This window comes from Oryzias latipes, chromosome 20, assembly GCF_053564925.1.
Source record: "Oryzias latipes strain Hd-rR chromosome 20, Olatipes_Hd-rR_3.1".
Classification (NCBI taxonomy): domain Eukaryota; kingdom Metazoa; phylum Chordata; class Actinopteri; order Beloniformes; family Adrianichthyidae; genus Oryzias; species Oryzias latipes.
This window is the reverse complement of record NC_136256.1, coordinates 21,798,718-21,813,700: the sequence shown is the minus strand read 5'-3', so window position 1 is coordinate 21,813,700 and position 14,983 is coordinate 21,798,718. Positions and strand designations below refer to the sequence as shown.

General features: G+C 44.0%; 2 protein-coding genes across 15 annotated transcripts in view; one reads left to right on the top strand and one right to left on the bottom strand.

Moving 5' to 3' along the window:
• Nucleotides 1-911: 911 nt before the first annotated feature.
• Nucleotides 912-7,958, top strand: shisa2b (shisa family member 2b). Its single transcript, XM_004081270.5, has 2 exons — nucleotides 912-1,792; nucleotides 6,251-7,958. The coding sequence occupies exons 1-2, from the start codon at nucleotides 1,489-1,491 to the stop codon at nucleotides 6,814-6,816; spliced, it is 870 nt and encodes a 289-aa protein (XP_004081318.1). The 5' UTR covers nucleotides 912-1,488; the 3' UTR covers nucleotides 6,817-7,958.
• Nucleotides 7,959-8,624: 666 nt separating this feature from the next.
• The window catches only part of atp8a2 (ATPase phospholipid transporting 8A2), a 47,555-nt gene continuing 41,196 nt past the window's right edge, over nucleotides 8,625-14,983 (bottom strand). For 13 of the 14 annotated variants that reach the window (XM_023950232.2, XM_023950231.2, XM_078938498.1 and 10 more), the window contains 5 exons: nucleotides 14,869-14,976; nucleotides 13,321-13,409; nucleotides 13,049-13,153; nucleotides 10,423-10,514; nucleotides 8,625-9,956 (listed from right to left, as the gene is read on the bottom strand). In XM_023950232.2, the coding sequence (XP_023806000.1) occupies nucleotides 9,862-9,956; nucleotides 10,423-10,514; nucleotides 13,049-13,153; nucleotides 13,321-13,409; nucleotides 14,869-14,976 (489 nt within the window). In that variant the 3' untranslated portion in view covers nucleotides 8,625-9,861. Of the gene's footprint in view, nucleotides 9,957-10,422; nucleotides 10,515-12,557; nucleotides 13,154-13,320; nucleotides 13,410-14,868; nucleotides 14,977-14,983 lie in introns of all 14 variants that reach the window. The other variant, XR_013652112.1, reaches the window with a different exon arrangement.

Below are 14,983 nucleotides of genomic sequence, written 5' to 3'. Positions count from 1 at the left end.
ATACTAAAGAATTCAAACTTAGAGTTTACATTTAACTGATTTTGTTTTATTTTTAAAAGAAAAAATATGAAAACAAAATTTCCTAATGCAATGTACAAAAATAGCCAGAAATATATTATTGAATTCATTTGAAGAGAAAATGGATACAAGCTCCTTTATTACTTAAATCAGCTGTATTTTTGTTTTTTATACATAAATACATAAATAAATTATGTAAATCTACATTACTTTGATATTATTTTGCACAAAAAGTACAAACTATAACCAATAGGTGGCAGTATCGTTCCTGTTATTTAAACTGAATCTTTAGCAAAACGTATTTCTACAGGACGTTCAATGCAGAAATGAGCAAATATCCTGGCTAAAAAATAAAAAAAATGATTTAGGCTTGGTTTTTACGTCAGAAGTCTAAAAAATAAAATACATTTTTTAATAATAAGGTTAAAAATATTCTAACTTCAAAATAGAAAGAGCCGACATTCATTTATTCTTCAACAAATAATTTTAAAGAGCATAAAAGTTACAATGAGAAAATACGTAACTGCACTTGAATTTTCTCCAAAATAAGATTTAACTTCGAAAAAAAATGAATAGCCTATTTTAGCTGCAACAATTCCCTTTTTAAAGTACATAATTGTTCTTATCTACTGTTATTTACAATAAATGGGCTTCTTTTACAAGCCTTAGCTTGTTTTTTGACAACAAAGAGGAAACTATGACGAATTTCAAATTTAGAAATAAATTTATCAGCATTTTATTTTAATTCATTTAGATTCGTTCGTTTTTAAATTTGTTTCCAACTTTGTTTTGATACCTGTGGTGACATTGGATTGGATACAAAGTGCCTGAAAGAATAGTTCTAAACAGGAAGTAGTATTCTTTTGACTCGACCGGGATCCGCTCATCCCCGCAGAGCATCACTGTTCTCCAGAGGTGTGGGTTACCCGCCCCTCTCCCTTCTACACAAACCTGGACGGATCCGTCGCGCTGCAGTTCACAGCGGAGCCCAACACACTGACAACTGACGCGCAGCGACGCACGGTGCGTTTTGGAGCTCTGTCTTTACGCACGGGTCACACACCGCAGTGACCACAGCAGTGCACGCGTGGATTGGGCAGCATGCTTTGGTCTCCTGTCCTATCAGAAACTTTTTTAGGATTAAGGAGCAGACATGAATCTCCGAACTGCAGCGCTAAAGAAACTATTTAAAATATTTTGGGTTTTAAAAACGTTGGGAAGTTTTTAATTGGAATATCTGTACACGTTTCCTGATAGTTGACATTTATGTTTTAACACGTTCGCGGGAAAGCCAGGGTTCTACCCAACACTGCAGAGATCTGAGTTACGCACAGAAACCCTCTAACAAATGACTCAAGTGGTTTGTGGCTCCATCATTTCTCCCCCCTCGCCTCCCTGTACCGCACCGACCCAGAGAGGACCACCACCCGGCGCACCAGGCTGGACGAGGGGAATCGCACCTTGTCGAGAATGTGGGCAGGAAGTTTGCCGACGTTTGTCGCTGGGATTGTAACTCTGCTGTTGGTCATTGTGGACGTGAATGCCAGCGGGGAGTATTGCCACGGGTGGCGCGACTCTCAGGGCGCGTGGAAAGAAGGGTTCCAGTGCCCGGAGAAGATCGACGCAGAGGACTCAATCATCTGCTGCGGTAAATGTGAGCTGCGCTACTGCTGCGCCAGCACGGACGCGCGCCTGGATCAGGGGACCTGCGACAACGACCGGCAGGCGCAGGAGCCCGGGACTGAAACCAAAGAGAACAAAGACTCCCGGGCAGGTAAACGCCTGATCACGTTTTTTTATGGATACAATACAGTTTTAGTTTGACATATTTCCCAAAAAGCAGTTCCATACAATCAAAATGCTGCACATTTTGCCTCATGAAGCATAGGTTTCACAGTTTCGAAAAATCTCAGTTGCTGCAGAGGTCATAAAGCCATGCAGGACGTAAGTAATATGACCTTTCTATAGGTTTGCTTTCATTAAGTCTCCCTCACTGTCATGAGGGAAGATCTGCTGTTTGTCCCACTTGGCAACAACAGCTGCACAGGAGACAGCAGACCCCCCCTCCAGGAAAAAAAAGCCCCACTTAACTGCACTCACAAATGGCAAACTGTGCCCTTATAAATAGCTGTATTTGTTCTGTAACAGTGCAAGAGCTCAAATCACGCCGTCCCCACGGGGATCAAATTTGGACTTGACCGGATCTTGGAACAGAGATCAAGTACAGGCCGCTGACAGGCCTCTTCATAAAAATCCCCAAATGATCATTTCCTAACAGGATCACTGTTAAAGAGAGTCACACTTACTTCCAATAAAGAACCTGAGCTGCACTCAGGAGCGGGAACCCCTTGATAATCTTGTACTGTCGATTAATGTGGCAAAAAATATTAATTTCTTGTCCCACCCCGTGGCCCCTCATTCCTCACTGCTCACATTCCCATCAGGTAATCTACCATAAAGTCTTTTGGAGCTGCATAGTATTTTGAAAAACGTTACTGTAGTGCAGCTACTGGACATGAGAGGAACAACAGAGGTTGAAGTGTAATCTTTCATGTGTCACTATCAATGCCTTATCACTGCAGGAAGAGGTAGATACATTCCACACTGTGGCCCCCAGCCAAACTAACCTAAAGAAAAGCAGCTTTTTTCCTTTACCAAGAGTGGAAGCGGAAGTGGTGACCCCCCCTTTTCCCTCACCACTCCTTTGGTTCTTTTCAAGCATTTTACACATATTTCCTTCTCTGGCTGCAAATTCATCACAGAAGAAAGATTCATGCTGCAGTGTCGGGGAAGTTATTAATGTGCTTAACACGAGGGAACATGTGGTATTTAGGTATGGGAGAAAGCCCACGGGAGGGCTCAAGGAGACAGCAGTCCAGCCGGCCACAAAGACCTTTCCCAAAACAAGAGCTTAAGAGAGGGGGGCTGCTGTAACCGAGGCACGGCTGCCGCAGCTCAGCTGCAGCAACAGGTGTGGACAAGTGACAGGCAACAATAGGGGGGCTTCCAATGCAACAAAAAGAGATCTCTGTGCTCACTCAAGGCCAGAGGGAAGGAGGAAGGCAGTCATGCTCCTCATCTGATTCAGGATAGTTAAGAAGATATTTTTTAGTATTAATGTTTATGTACTCCAAGAAAGAACGACACTGAATAATGTCAATGAAGGTCATGTCAAACCTAAAAAGTTAACTTTTAGGTATAAAAAAGTTCATTCTTACACAGGGCTGCTAAAATACTCAATGAATTTGATGTGGATTCACAAGGAAGTTCACAATTTAACTACATTTTTGGTTTAATGTGATTGAATGAGACATCGATTCTAGTTGTCTAATTCTAATCTCTAATTTCCTCTCCAAAACAATTTTATTTGACAGCTTTTTTCGTGATTCAAGTTGCACAAAAGTAACATTTTCAATTAAAAAAAGCAAAATTCTAACATTTAACACCAATGGAGGTGGAGGTTTGATGCAAACGTACATCAAACCTCCTTTAGCTCCAAAATTACCGTGATTTAGTCTCTACATGAAGCAAAAATGTTTTTTTCATGGCTGGAAATACGTGAAGAGGTTAACTGAAACAGTAAACAAGTTGGTTTAAAACAAAACTAATATATGAACTTAAAAAAAATTGATATTTTAAATATATTTCAATGATTCAATATTTTTAAACCCTTGACACCAACTGATGCAAATATGCATCAAACCACTTCTGCTCCAAACTTACATTCAAGCAAAACATATGCAAAAAATGTTTTCATAATTGGAAGTCCCAGCATTAAGGGGTTAAAGTCCCACTCGAGTCATATTTTGCATGCAGTTTTAGTCTGAGATGCTGTCTTGGACATCGTTTCTGTAGAGCGCCAGGAGTGTTTTTTAAATTCGCCTCTGAGTTGTGGGCAGAAGTAAGCCTTCACTTACTGCCTATCATCCCTTTGTTTACGCTCTCTCCTTCTAGCCTACAGCCCATAACCCCCCACCAATCTAACATTACTAGTGCAACAAAAATGGTGAGCAAATTCTGAACTATCCAGTGGTATGGCTTTGCGCCAGCTCGGAGGAGGAAAACGAAGACGTACTTGAATCTTTAAGTCTACAAGTGAATGCATCAGAATGGAGCAGGGCAGGGAGTTTATGTGTTGCAGTTGTAGGTCCTACATCACATCTACCAGCTATTTCCAATGGCACTTTTTTTCTTCTGCCCATTATTCACCATATTTTGAATAAAGAAGCTTAATTTTTAAGCTTCATTTTCTTTATATATGGAGTCTATCGTGAGAAAAATTCCACAAGAACATGTTAAAAATACATGATTTTCATCAAAGTGGGGCATAAAAGCCAACCTTTTGTCTTTATGTAAAACCTTTTCTATTCTGCGTGTGATTTACCAGCTGGTTTCAAAGCAGCTTCTCAGTCAGAAGGGATGGAGTTACACAAGAAATAGAGCTTTTGCAGAGCAGAAAAAAGAGGAGTGGAGGCAGAGATGTTAAAACTGAGGCCATATAAGTGCAGGAAAAAGGCAGTGAATGATTTCCAGCGACATTTCCTTGGTAAACTATGTGCTGTCATACAAAGGCTCACTTGAGGCCTGTTTATTAGGGGCGAGTAGCTGCGAGGTCCAAACCCAAATGGGTCAAGGTATTTGAAGTCCCCACACCTCGGCTTGCTTTTAAGATGACTTTGCTGTGTGTGGACAGGCTCCGCCCTTTTTTTTTTTTTGTTCTTTTTTACATTTGAACCTTACCATAATGATTAACAACCAGTAAACTTGTTGCTTTATGCTGCTTCATGGTCTTATCCCCCTTCCCCTCCTATTATCACCCCCTACCCCCCCTCTCTCTAACGTCCCTCTCTCTTCTTCCCCTCTTTCCTTTTCCGTCCGGTCCAACACCAAAGATTTTCAGACATGTTTGAAATTAATAAAGTTTGGCCTCAATTACAAAAGGGGTTTATTCAGACATACCTTTGGTTTGTCTGAAGATTAATAACCCCTCTTGTTAAAGTAAAATATGTCCAACCCAAGAGGCCCTCAGCTCTCATCTGTCTGCCTAGCTGTTGGACAGGACAAGTTAAAAAAAAAAAAAAAAAAAAAAAAAAAAAAGATGACTTTGCTGGCCCTGCCAAGGAGTGACTCTTAACAAGCTTCATGCGGTAATCCTCTTAGTACCTCGCAACTTTTTGATGAGCATTTTGAGAGAGAAAAAAAAGTCAGGGATGTATTTCAAAGCACCCAGAGACAAAAGGAAACTGGAGCCAGCTGCCACCTTTTCTCTCTCTGGTGTAGTTACACTTCATTACAGCATTCAGAGTGGAAAGTGACTTAAACCCTGTGGGAAGAATAACACGGAACCAGCCTCTAGCATTTGTAACATGGACGTTTTGGGAACGTGAAACACCTCGTGAGTGACCTCATCCTGTTTGTCGCCTCGTTTCAGCTTAAACCACTGCAGGCGTCCGCTGTTTGGCAACAGGAAAGTTGGAAAACTTGGAAGGAAAAGTTTTGTTGCTTGTGTTTCAAAGTTATTGCTGGAGCACCCCCGGCTCTTTTCACACATTTACACTCCTAAACTCAGGGGCTTCACATATAAAAATGTCAGGACTTCACATGTTTAATAACATTTCTATTAGCTGACCCAGGCTGGCCAGATTCGGCTGGGTGGAACGGAGATCCACCAGTGTATCGTAGCAAGTTTGATTTGCAGCCTTGAACAGAATGAAGTAAAAGGTCAGCGAGAAGGAACTCACATTTTCCTCTGATTTACAGGCTGAAAAGCCTCCCATTCTGCTACATTAAATCTGTCCACTTTAATACCTTGCTGTACTCGGATGCCAAGGGCTGCTGCGCAGCTTGGGTAACTTATTTTCAAAGGCCCAGTCATAAAAAGTCAACGAAAAAGAGGGGTCACACGTATCTACAAGAGGCCGAGCCTGAAGAATGCCACTCTGGTCTGTGGGGTCGAGGAGGCTGGGGGCTCAGCAGGGTGCTGAGGATTAAAACGGATCAAAACAAAGGGAATAACGGCTAATGAGAGCCAGGGGCTCTCTGGGTACCAATCCCTGCGTAGCTTTAAGTCAGTTTAGCTCAGATGCCCTTCTTGTTCACGCTTTTTTTTTTCTTCAGATGACCTTCTTTTAATGTGGAGAATTGATTGAACAAGAGGTAGAAGCAGCATGATCTTGAGGTTTTTTTTAAGCTAAAGACTAAAATCTTTAACCATCTTTTATACTTTTCCTAGTTCCCATCTATGTGCCATTCCTCATCGTTGGCTCCGTGTTCGTGGCCTTCATTCTGGTGGGCTCCGTGGTCGCCGTGTGCTGCTGTCGATGCCTCCGACCCAAGCAGGAACTGTCTTCAACAGGTGCCACAGGCGGCGGGGCCACTGGTGGACGCTTATTGGAAACCATCCCCATGATGGCAAACACCTCCAGGGGCTCCTCATCTCGACAGTCCAGCACAGCCACGTCCTCCAGCTCGTCTGCGCCGCCTGCTGCGCCCCGCAATGCCCCGCCCCCTCTCATGAGGGCCCAGGCCTCCTGCTGCCTCCCTCCTGATGCCAGCGTCTTCGTCAACATGCCCACCAACTTCTCTGTTCTCAACTGCCAGCAGGCCACTCAAATCATGTCTCACCAGGGGCAGTTCTTGCACCCGCAATACATCGGCTTTGCCCACCCCGTGTCCTCTACCCCGACCTTTTTGGACCCCAACCAGGGAGGATACAGGCCCCTCCAGTCTCCCTGTCCTCCCACCACTGTTGGATCCATCATAGTCAGTGAGCAGAAGTCTCCTCCAGTAACAGTGTGATGAGAAACACCTCTGCAGACAGCGTTACTGTTTGATCCAAAGACTATTGAAGTTAATTAAACCTGTGAGCAGAGATCTGCAGCCAGTAACGAAAACCTGGATGTCTCATGAAGGACTTACTGAACCCTTTCCTCCAGGTGTTTATGTTTCAAATGACCTTTTTTAGGGAGCAATGTGTCTTTCTAGATGCAAAGTGGGACTTATGCAGCCTCCCAAATGGGCTATAACGCACAGTTCATTGTTGCCTGCATGTGGTTTTCTCTGCATGTGTGTTTATGGAAGGCAAAAAAACAACAAAAAAAACAAGATCTGCAGCCTCATATATGCCACGATGAACAGCAGCAGCCATAGAGGAGGCACAGATTTTCAAGCAAAGGCTTTCGAGAATATGGGATATTTTTGCTCACGTTAAAAATCTGAGGAAAGAAAGCATGCAGACGGATGCTGAGGCAGCACTGAGCAAGTAACTGTGAACGAACCCGGTGTGATGAGAATTGCAGGTGGTGAGGGGTGAAAAGCTGTTGCAATCTCCCAGTAGAGCATTTCAAGTAATGAAGAGAGCACGGGACGCAGAGTGTGACGCTCCACCCAACCGCACCCCCACCACCACCTCCCTTTTCCCTTGCCACCCAGAAAGAAAATAAAAACTGCCAGGAACGGAAGCACTCACAGACCCCAAATATGACAATATTCACACGAGGCTGGAGCTTAATGTTCCTTAAATGTGTGAAACAGAACTGAAAGAGCTCTTTGAAGATTACTGACTTAATTACACAGGCCTACCAGCCCCCCCTAAACTTCTTTTCTCTTGAGAAATGTGTTCTTAGCACCGGCACAGCTCACTAGATTGGCATCTGGAGCTTGACTCACCATTTTATTCTTGAGAAAGGCAACAGTGGTAAATTACTGGTTATTGCTGCAGCTGCGGTTACAGTTGCTGAAGAACACGCAACTGGAAGGATGAGGTGCTTCACTTAGCGCGCCGACCGAAGTGCCACCCCGGCGTTTGGGGAGCTCATCTGAACAATTCCTGAATGAATCTGTGCGAGGCACAAATGAAGGGCTGCTCCCTCAAACATGCAGTATAGAAGATGCGGCTGTTTGAATGCATTTTGGAAAATAAACACAATTTGAAACAGAAAGTGTTTTGAGAAGCTTGTGAGTTTGACACACTGGAGCCAAAGACTTGATTTAAGCTTTTAAAAAAAAAAACTGCATGAACGATGGGTTTTCTTAATCCTCTTAAAACACCAACACAAAAAGACACATTTAAGATAATAAAGATATCACAGGCTCCCAGAAAGCCTCATCTCGCACAGATGACGGCAAGATCTGCATCACCTGACACAAAGAGGAGAAACATCAAAGAAACAGGACAGTTCAAAACAAGAAGTTGAGGTAAATCGGGGACAGTTTTCTCCTGGAGTGGAGTTAAAAAGCATATTTGGTTGTTTGGAAGATCGACTGGCCCTCGTGCAGCAGCTGTAGCTGGTTTGGGCTGGGCTACATCCAGGAAGGTGGGTGGGAAGGGGATCTCCAACTGAGGGGAGAATAATCTCCTAATAATCTGTCTACAGTCACTCTCCTGAGTTTACAGACGGGGCGTGGGAGAGGTTTGCATCTGTTAATGTATAAAGTCACATGCCTGTCATGTTAAATGCCTTTGCTCTCTATATGTTTTTCCTTTTGCATGAAATGTAAGCCGAACTCCTCCAGCTTCTCCAGAGCTACATTTGGACTCGGAAGCCTTCGCCTCCACATCTACGGGACTCATCTGAGAGTAAAAACAAAAAGCCATTTGCTCAGGATGTGGATTGATTAGATTTAATGATTAGGATTTGGATGGACAGCCCCCCTCCTCTCTCCTGACTCCTCAGACTTGCATTCCTGCACATGAACGTCCTCAACATAGGAGCACACAGACAATACACTCCACATTCAGACCAGTACAAGAGCCAGAAGACACATGACCCGAGCACACGTCCCACCCAGACCCGCTTACTTAAAAGTAATTCAAGTAAAATATTCTCTAAAACACATCTTCATATACGAGTACAAAAACCGACATGAATAGAAAATAATATATAACTCAAAACACAAGTCCCTCTTTAATATTAATAAAAAAATAAGATCAATAAAAGGTGAAATCCAACAGAACTGGAGGAGATTAAAGCTTTTTTTTTTAGATCATCTGCTGATGGATCAATAAGGGAGAGGTCATGAAAAAATGTTAAAATAAGAAAACTATTAAAACTGCAAAGACAGAAGAGATATGGGCTGCTAAAGATGCTAAGATAAGAAGACATGTCCATGGGGTAAGAGGGGCAACAGCAGGGTGGGGCTCCAGTTGAGCGTTCTGCCTCAGCGGCATCTCTGTGGTGTTTGGCAGTGAGGCTCGCTGCTACGATGGAACAAAGGGGGCCTGTCGTGGCGGTGCAGGACTCCGGCGGCTCCTCCGGTCTGCGCTCCCCTCCCACCCTTTATACGAAACTCAACCTGGAGATGTGCGCGCTTATTTTTTGATGTATTTGGCGTCGGCAGGTGACGACAGACGAGCTGAACCCTCCTTGAGGGAGGGAGGTGAGAGGTAATCTTGGAAGCGAACACACATGAACACACATGCACACCAAAACAAGGGGCACCAGTGCAAGCAGACATACGTGCAAAGGCAGAAACAGACACACTGGAACGCTCGCACACATCGACACACAATGGCGTGAAGCAATCCCCCGGCTGAGGGTTGCACAGATACATGAAGCAGTCTCTGAGTTTGACCTGGCATGTCTGTGCGTGGATATGAATGCTCATGCCTGTGCAGCTTTAGTAAGTGCCAATGTTCTGTTCTTGGCCTGGTCCCTTCTCCAAACAGCAGTCCTCCGTGTACAATGGCCTCCACACCTGAGCACTCCCCCCACACGAGGGGTCCTGCCACCGTTTCAGTAAGGCCATAGCAGCGGTCAGGCGCCCAGTAAGAGGGCGCCATGTAAGTCTGTCTCCACTTGACAACCATTGCTACAGTGAGCCAAAGACTTGATAAGGGCGGGGCTAGAGGCTGGGCCGCTGACGCGTGGTGTCGTAGGAGCGAACTACTTCAGACTGGGACACCACGCCGTGTTCCTCCTGAGAGAAGGCATAGCCATCTGCAAGGAGATGGAGGAGGACACAGTGTTACCTAAAAAAATGATCATTTCGAACATTCGGCAAAAAACTAAACTGAATTTTTCGGTTGATTTTAATCTTTATGAAGAGTGTTTTTTATTTATTTCTTTGCTAGTTTATTAATCAAGGGACAGTACAATTTTAAAAAAAACACACACACACAAATACACAGTTAAATAAGTCAGAAGGCTAGTTTTCATCTGGCAATGATGTAAAAAAGGCAACTAAAAAAAAGCAAACATACAGAAAAAATATAACAAAATACATGTACAAACATTTACCATACCATTAAGTTTAAAACTGACTTATCTTCTAATGTTGGGAGCTGTAGGGGTGACTACGCCGCATTTTAATCTTTTTGTAAAGACCTTGCATGTTGAAAGCATTCTGCTTACATAAGTTTACTGAAAAGACTCGACTTTGGGTGTAAGGAGTAACGGCACTCACGTGTCACAGTCTGCTGCACCGAATTCGAGCGTCCTACACTTGAAGGCGTCTTCCTAAAGACTCTTGTCAGCAGATGGGCTCGTTCGTTTAGACTGCAAGGAAAAAAAAATAGAAGTTACTGCACAACTTCAGGGCTTAAAGTCCCACTCCAATCATCTTTTGATCTATATTGAAACCGTTCCCGGTGGTTTTTCAATTAGGATTATGCCGGTTTTAGCCCAAATCAAAACACCCATGTCGTTTTTAGGACAAAGTTTCTCCAGAGCAGCAGTAGTTCATTAGAAATTCACCTCCGAGTTGTGGGCGGGACAGTTGGCACGTAGCAACACCATCCCCCTTCCCATCATCCATGGCTGAGAGCTCCCTGTTTGCACGCTCTTCCACAAGCTTACCGCCCTTCACACCAACAACCTATTACCGGTGCAATAAAAATGGCGAACAATATCGGGCTATCTGGCCGTACAGTTTGGAGCAAACACCAGCTCAGACGAGAAAAATGAAGATGGATCTAGTCATATATAAGTGGATGCATCAGAATGAAGCTGAGCAGGGAGCTTGTGACACGCCTGGTGTATTTTCTACATCACAAAGACAATCCATTTCAAACACATTTTTTCATCTGCTCCTGATTCACAACAATTTGAATAAAGAAATACTCAGAAATACAATCTTCAAGCTTAATTTTCTTTATATATGCCCTCCATCATCAGAAAAATGCCACAAGAACATGTTAAAGACACGATTTTCATTACAGGTGAGAAAGGAGAATCCTCATGATTAACACAACTGCACAGCAGCCACTTTAAAACCCTTTTATTCAGTGAACACATTCTTCAATGCTTCTGCTGTAGGATTTTAGCTTGTGCAGATTTGAAAGCGTTTGGGCCTCTGCCAGCTTTGAACGCGTAATTGCAAAAGCATTCAGAAGCTGCAGACCTCCAGACAGAGTCATCCTCTTCCTCAGGGATCAACAGATAAAAACACAGATCAACAAATCTACAGAATTTAAGACCAGAAGGAGAAGGCTAATAGTAAGTCATAAACGGCCTGCAAGGTAACAGGCCATCCCCAGTAAACTATTCCTCACCCACTGCCCACTCCTCTCCTCACAAGCTGCCCCCCTCCACCCCTTTCCAGGAAGAAGAGTGGATCCTCTGTTCTAAGACCACACGCCGTCACGGCTCCTCTGCTCCTGTGACCAAAAATAACCAAGTCTTTTCCACATATTGCACACAAATGAATGCCCGTTAATTACATCTGTGAATTTCCCTCCAGCTTCATCACCATCACCGCTGCCGTTTACGTTTTTTTCAGTGTATTCAGCTGAAACCGATGTCTTGGACACATTCAGGGTCCCTAACTCACAATAACTGTTGACTTTTCTTTTATTCTAGGAGGATAATGTCTAATGAAGAAGTTATGAAGGCTACTGAGGCTGAATGTGGAATATGAAAGTCAAAACATTCTGTTCGGTTTGTCTCGAGAGGTTTTGGGCTGAATCATAACTCTGAAAGCAAATGATAAGAGAATTAATGACAGTAGCTTGTACGTCTGTAGAAAATCTTTTTTCCTGCGGTTTTTCTCGGATTACCTGCCAATTCCACACAAAAAAACTCCAAGGATGAGCTGAAATCATTTCCTGACACAACCTGTTTTGTTCCTTTCCTCCTGTTATCATGCCTACCACCAAGAGCTCCCCAGCAACAACTGCAAACGCAGATGTCCTTTTTTTTCATTTTACTCCATTCCTTCTGTGTTTTACTTTTCTGATTTGAAATGGAGAGGGTGCAAAGATTTGCTCCCGATTCCCAAAGATTAAAAGCCGGTTCTGGGAAGGATGGGACCCTTCGTACGGGTCAGGAGGAACTGCATCATTACCCACTCATCCCTATCCAACCTGGAACATACCTCAAATTACTTCAGCTCCTCTCAAGAACAAGCTTGCTTCACTACTAAGAATTTGTTTCAGATTGCAATATTTTCTTGTAAAGTGTTTTGTGACAACAATTCTATATATTCTACATCTACTTTTTAAAAATATTTCCACCAACAAGCGACTTTTGTTCTAAAACAGCTACACAAACACAAAACGCTATGTCACGGTCTGAAGAGCTACAGCCAAACAGCAAACACACCAGGTCTGTACAGCAGTTCAAATTGGTCCACCTCATAAGAAACCCAGAGGAACGGAAAGAATGTCAAAACAGAGAGAAGAAAAAAAGTGAACATAACACTTAAGATGGAAATTGGAGATAAAGGGAGAGAAAAGTGAACTCATGTCATGAAAATCATGCAAATGTCACTCAAAAACGGCGTGCAGTGAGGCCTGTGGGTCATATGAGGCCAGAGTTCACGCAGTGGGAGAATGCAAATGCAGCAACTACCTCTGCAGAGCAGGTCTGAGCTCTACGGGACCTCGGCCTTGGCTTCGGTCCTGTGGACATAGCCATAGGCAGCAGACGGATAGGAAAAAAATAAAGGGGCCAAAACTCAAGGAAGCGGCTGATCTGAAGGAAAATGTCCACTAACATTTACCTAACTGGGCAGTGTAATGCAAAATGACTTAAGGAAAAACACAGGATTTTTCTTGGGGTGTAGTTCCATGATGCTTTGCAGTTTATTGTACCTGCGCCCGCTGGAGTCACGAAGCACGGCTGCTCCTGGGTCAACAGCATGCGCCTCCAACTCCTGCACCTCCTCCAGCAAAGACTTCCTCACACTACGGCGTGCACTGCAGAGCAGAAACGAGCTCATGACACATTTGAGGGCTTCAATTTGCACTTGCATGCAAGACATATTATAAAGTGCTGACATCCACTTAAAATAGGGTTACGTAAACAATTTGGTTAAGTTAAACAGTACTTGTTCAGATGTCTTTATTAAATGTGTTCTACTTACGCAGTCCAAGCAAAATCTTTGAGCAAACACGCAGTAGGTACCAGGACTAGACCCAGCCAGAAGTACCAGCACTGCATCACCCTGCCAGCCTGCAATGACAACACAGGCTCTGTTTGTATTTGCATGCACATTAAATCAAATTGAGGATTAAGTCATTTTTCTCAACAATGACCCCAGACTAAGTACTGCAAAACGTAATGGCAAAGAGAAACAGGAGCCAAAGATGACTAAAAAGTGCTGCAGAGCTGGGGAAAGATGGCCACAGTCTAACACTTGCAGCCTCAGCCAAACTTTTTCCACAGCTTTCCCACAGACGTCTACACACCGCAAACTCGGCTCGACACAGCAACCCCACAACTGACAAACACTACCTCTGTGATGACAAATGCCGGTGAAGTAAGCATGAGTCCCCCCTACCTGTCCCTGCAGACCATCTGCAGCCCAGCTCATTGACTTCTGACCCCATTCCCGGCCTGCCTTTAGGGATTAATCATGCTTCCACGCACTGTCTTACTTTGTCCGTCTGTTTCAGTCCATTCGGCCTTCTCCCACACATCCTTCTTCTGTAATCTCAAGCTTAAAAAACGTTCTTTAAACATTGGTGGTTGTTGCAACTGTTAATACGAATCCTCTCCTTCCTAGCTAAACGCAAGAACTGTGTGGTCCTTCAACGTCTGTTTTTTTGGGGGGTAAACTTTACAGCAACAGCTCGACCGTTTCTACTGATTTATTGCTGATTAACAGGGATTTGGAAACTGTGGGATTGTATGAACAAAAAAGACAAAGGAAAAACAAGACAAAACTTTAGCTAAATATTATTGTCCGTTACAAAAAGCCCACAAACACAAATCATTTTGTTAGTATGCAACAGATTGTGTCATGTAAAGTGGTGGACACCGAGCAGGACTCGTTTCCTGAAGATTTTATAGCCAGAAAACCAGACTTTTGACACCCACCTCCCAAACACAGGATCTTTCACACAGTTATTCTCAGCTGATCTTTCCATTCAGTGGATGGATGGAAGTATAGATAGCTATACATAGTATAGAGGTTATGGTGTAGCTTTGGGGGGGACTGGGTTGAGACCCAACCCTAAATCATCACTTCCCCACTTACAGCAGCTGCAGATATTTGACCGCATTCCTAATTTCTGACACAAATTGAATTAATGGGCTTGGAAGGGGAGGTTGAGACTATCCGTCCCCCGCCCACTCAGTGGGGCTCCTCCCCAATGATTTGGTGTCCGATTCAAAAGGTCTTTGACGCTCTTGCAGCTCACCCTGTTGAGTCAACACCTCCACTGAGGGCAGTAAAAGACCGGGGTTTGGGTGACACGCAGCAGGTGCTGGAAGCCCGCTGAGAGAGCTGCAGGGGTTTTAACCTTCCCCGGGGGGCTCCTGCAGTGCCGACATGGAACACCCAAGATGACAGTCGCACTGACGCCGCGCACTGGCACCCGCCGAGGGAGGGGGCAGGTTACACGGCAAAAATAAGACGTAGAAAGACCCCAATCCTCATCTGTCACTGAAATGATTGTGTTTTACTTGCCTGGCCCAGCATGTCGGGAGCAATGGGAATGGTGGGCCAGATGACTGAGTAGACAGCAAAGAAGACCATCCAGAGGGCTATGCTGCCCCAAACTGCTAAGTGGGAGAACTGGGAC

Bases quoted from the DNA above. Each gene is read 5' to 3' on its own strand.
- shisa2b (XM_004081270.5), top strand. From the start codon at position 1,489: ATGTGGGCAGGAAGTTTGCCGACGTTTGTCGCTGGGATTGTAACTCTG. The intron at 1,793-6,250 runs GTAAACGCCTGA...TACTTTTCCTAG, and splicing joins GAACAAAGACTCCCGGGCAG to TTCCCATCTATGTGCCATTC.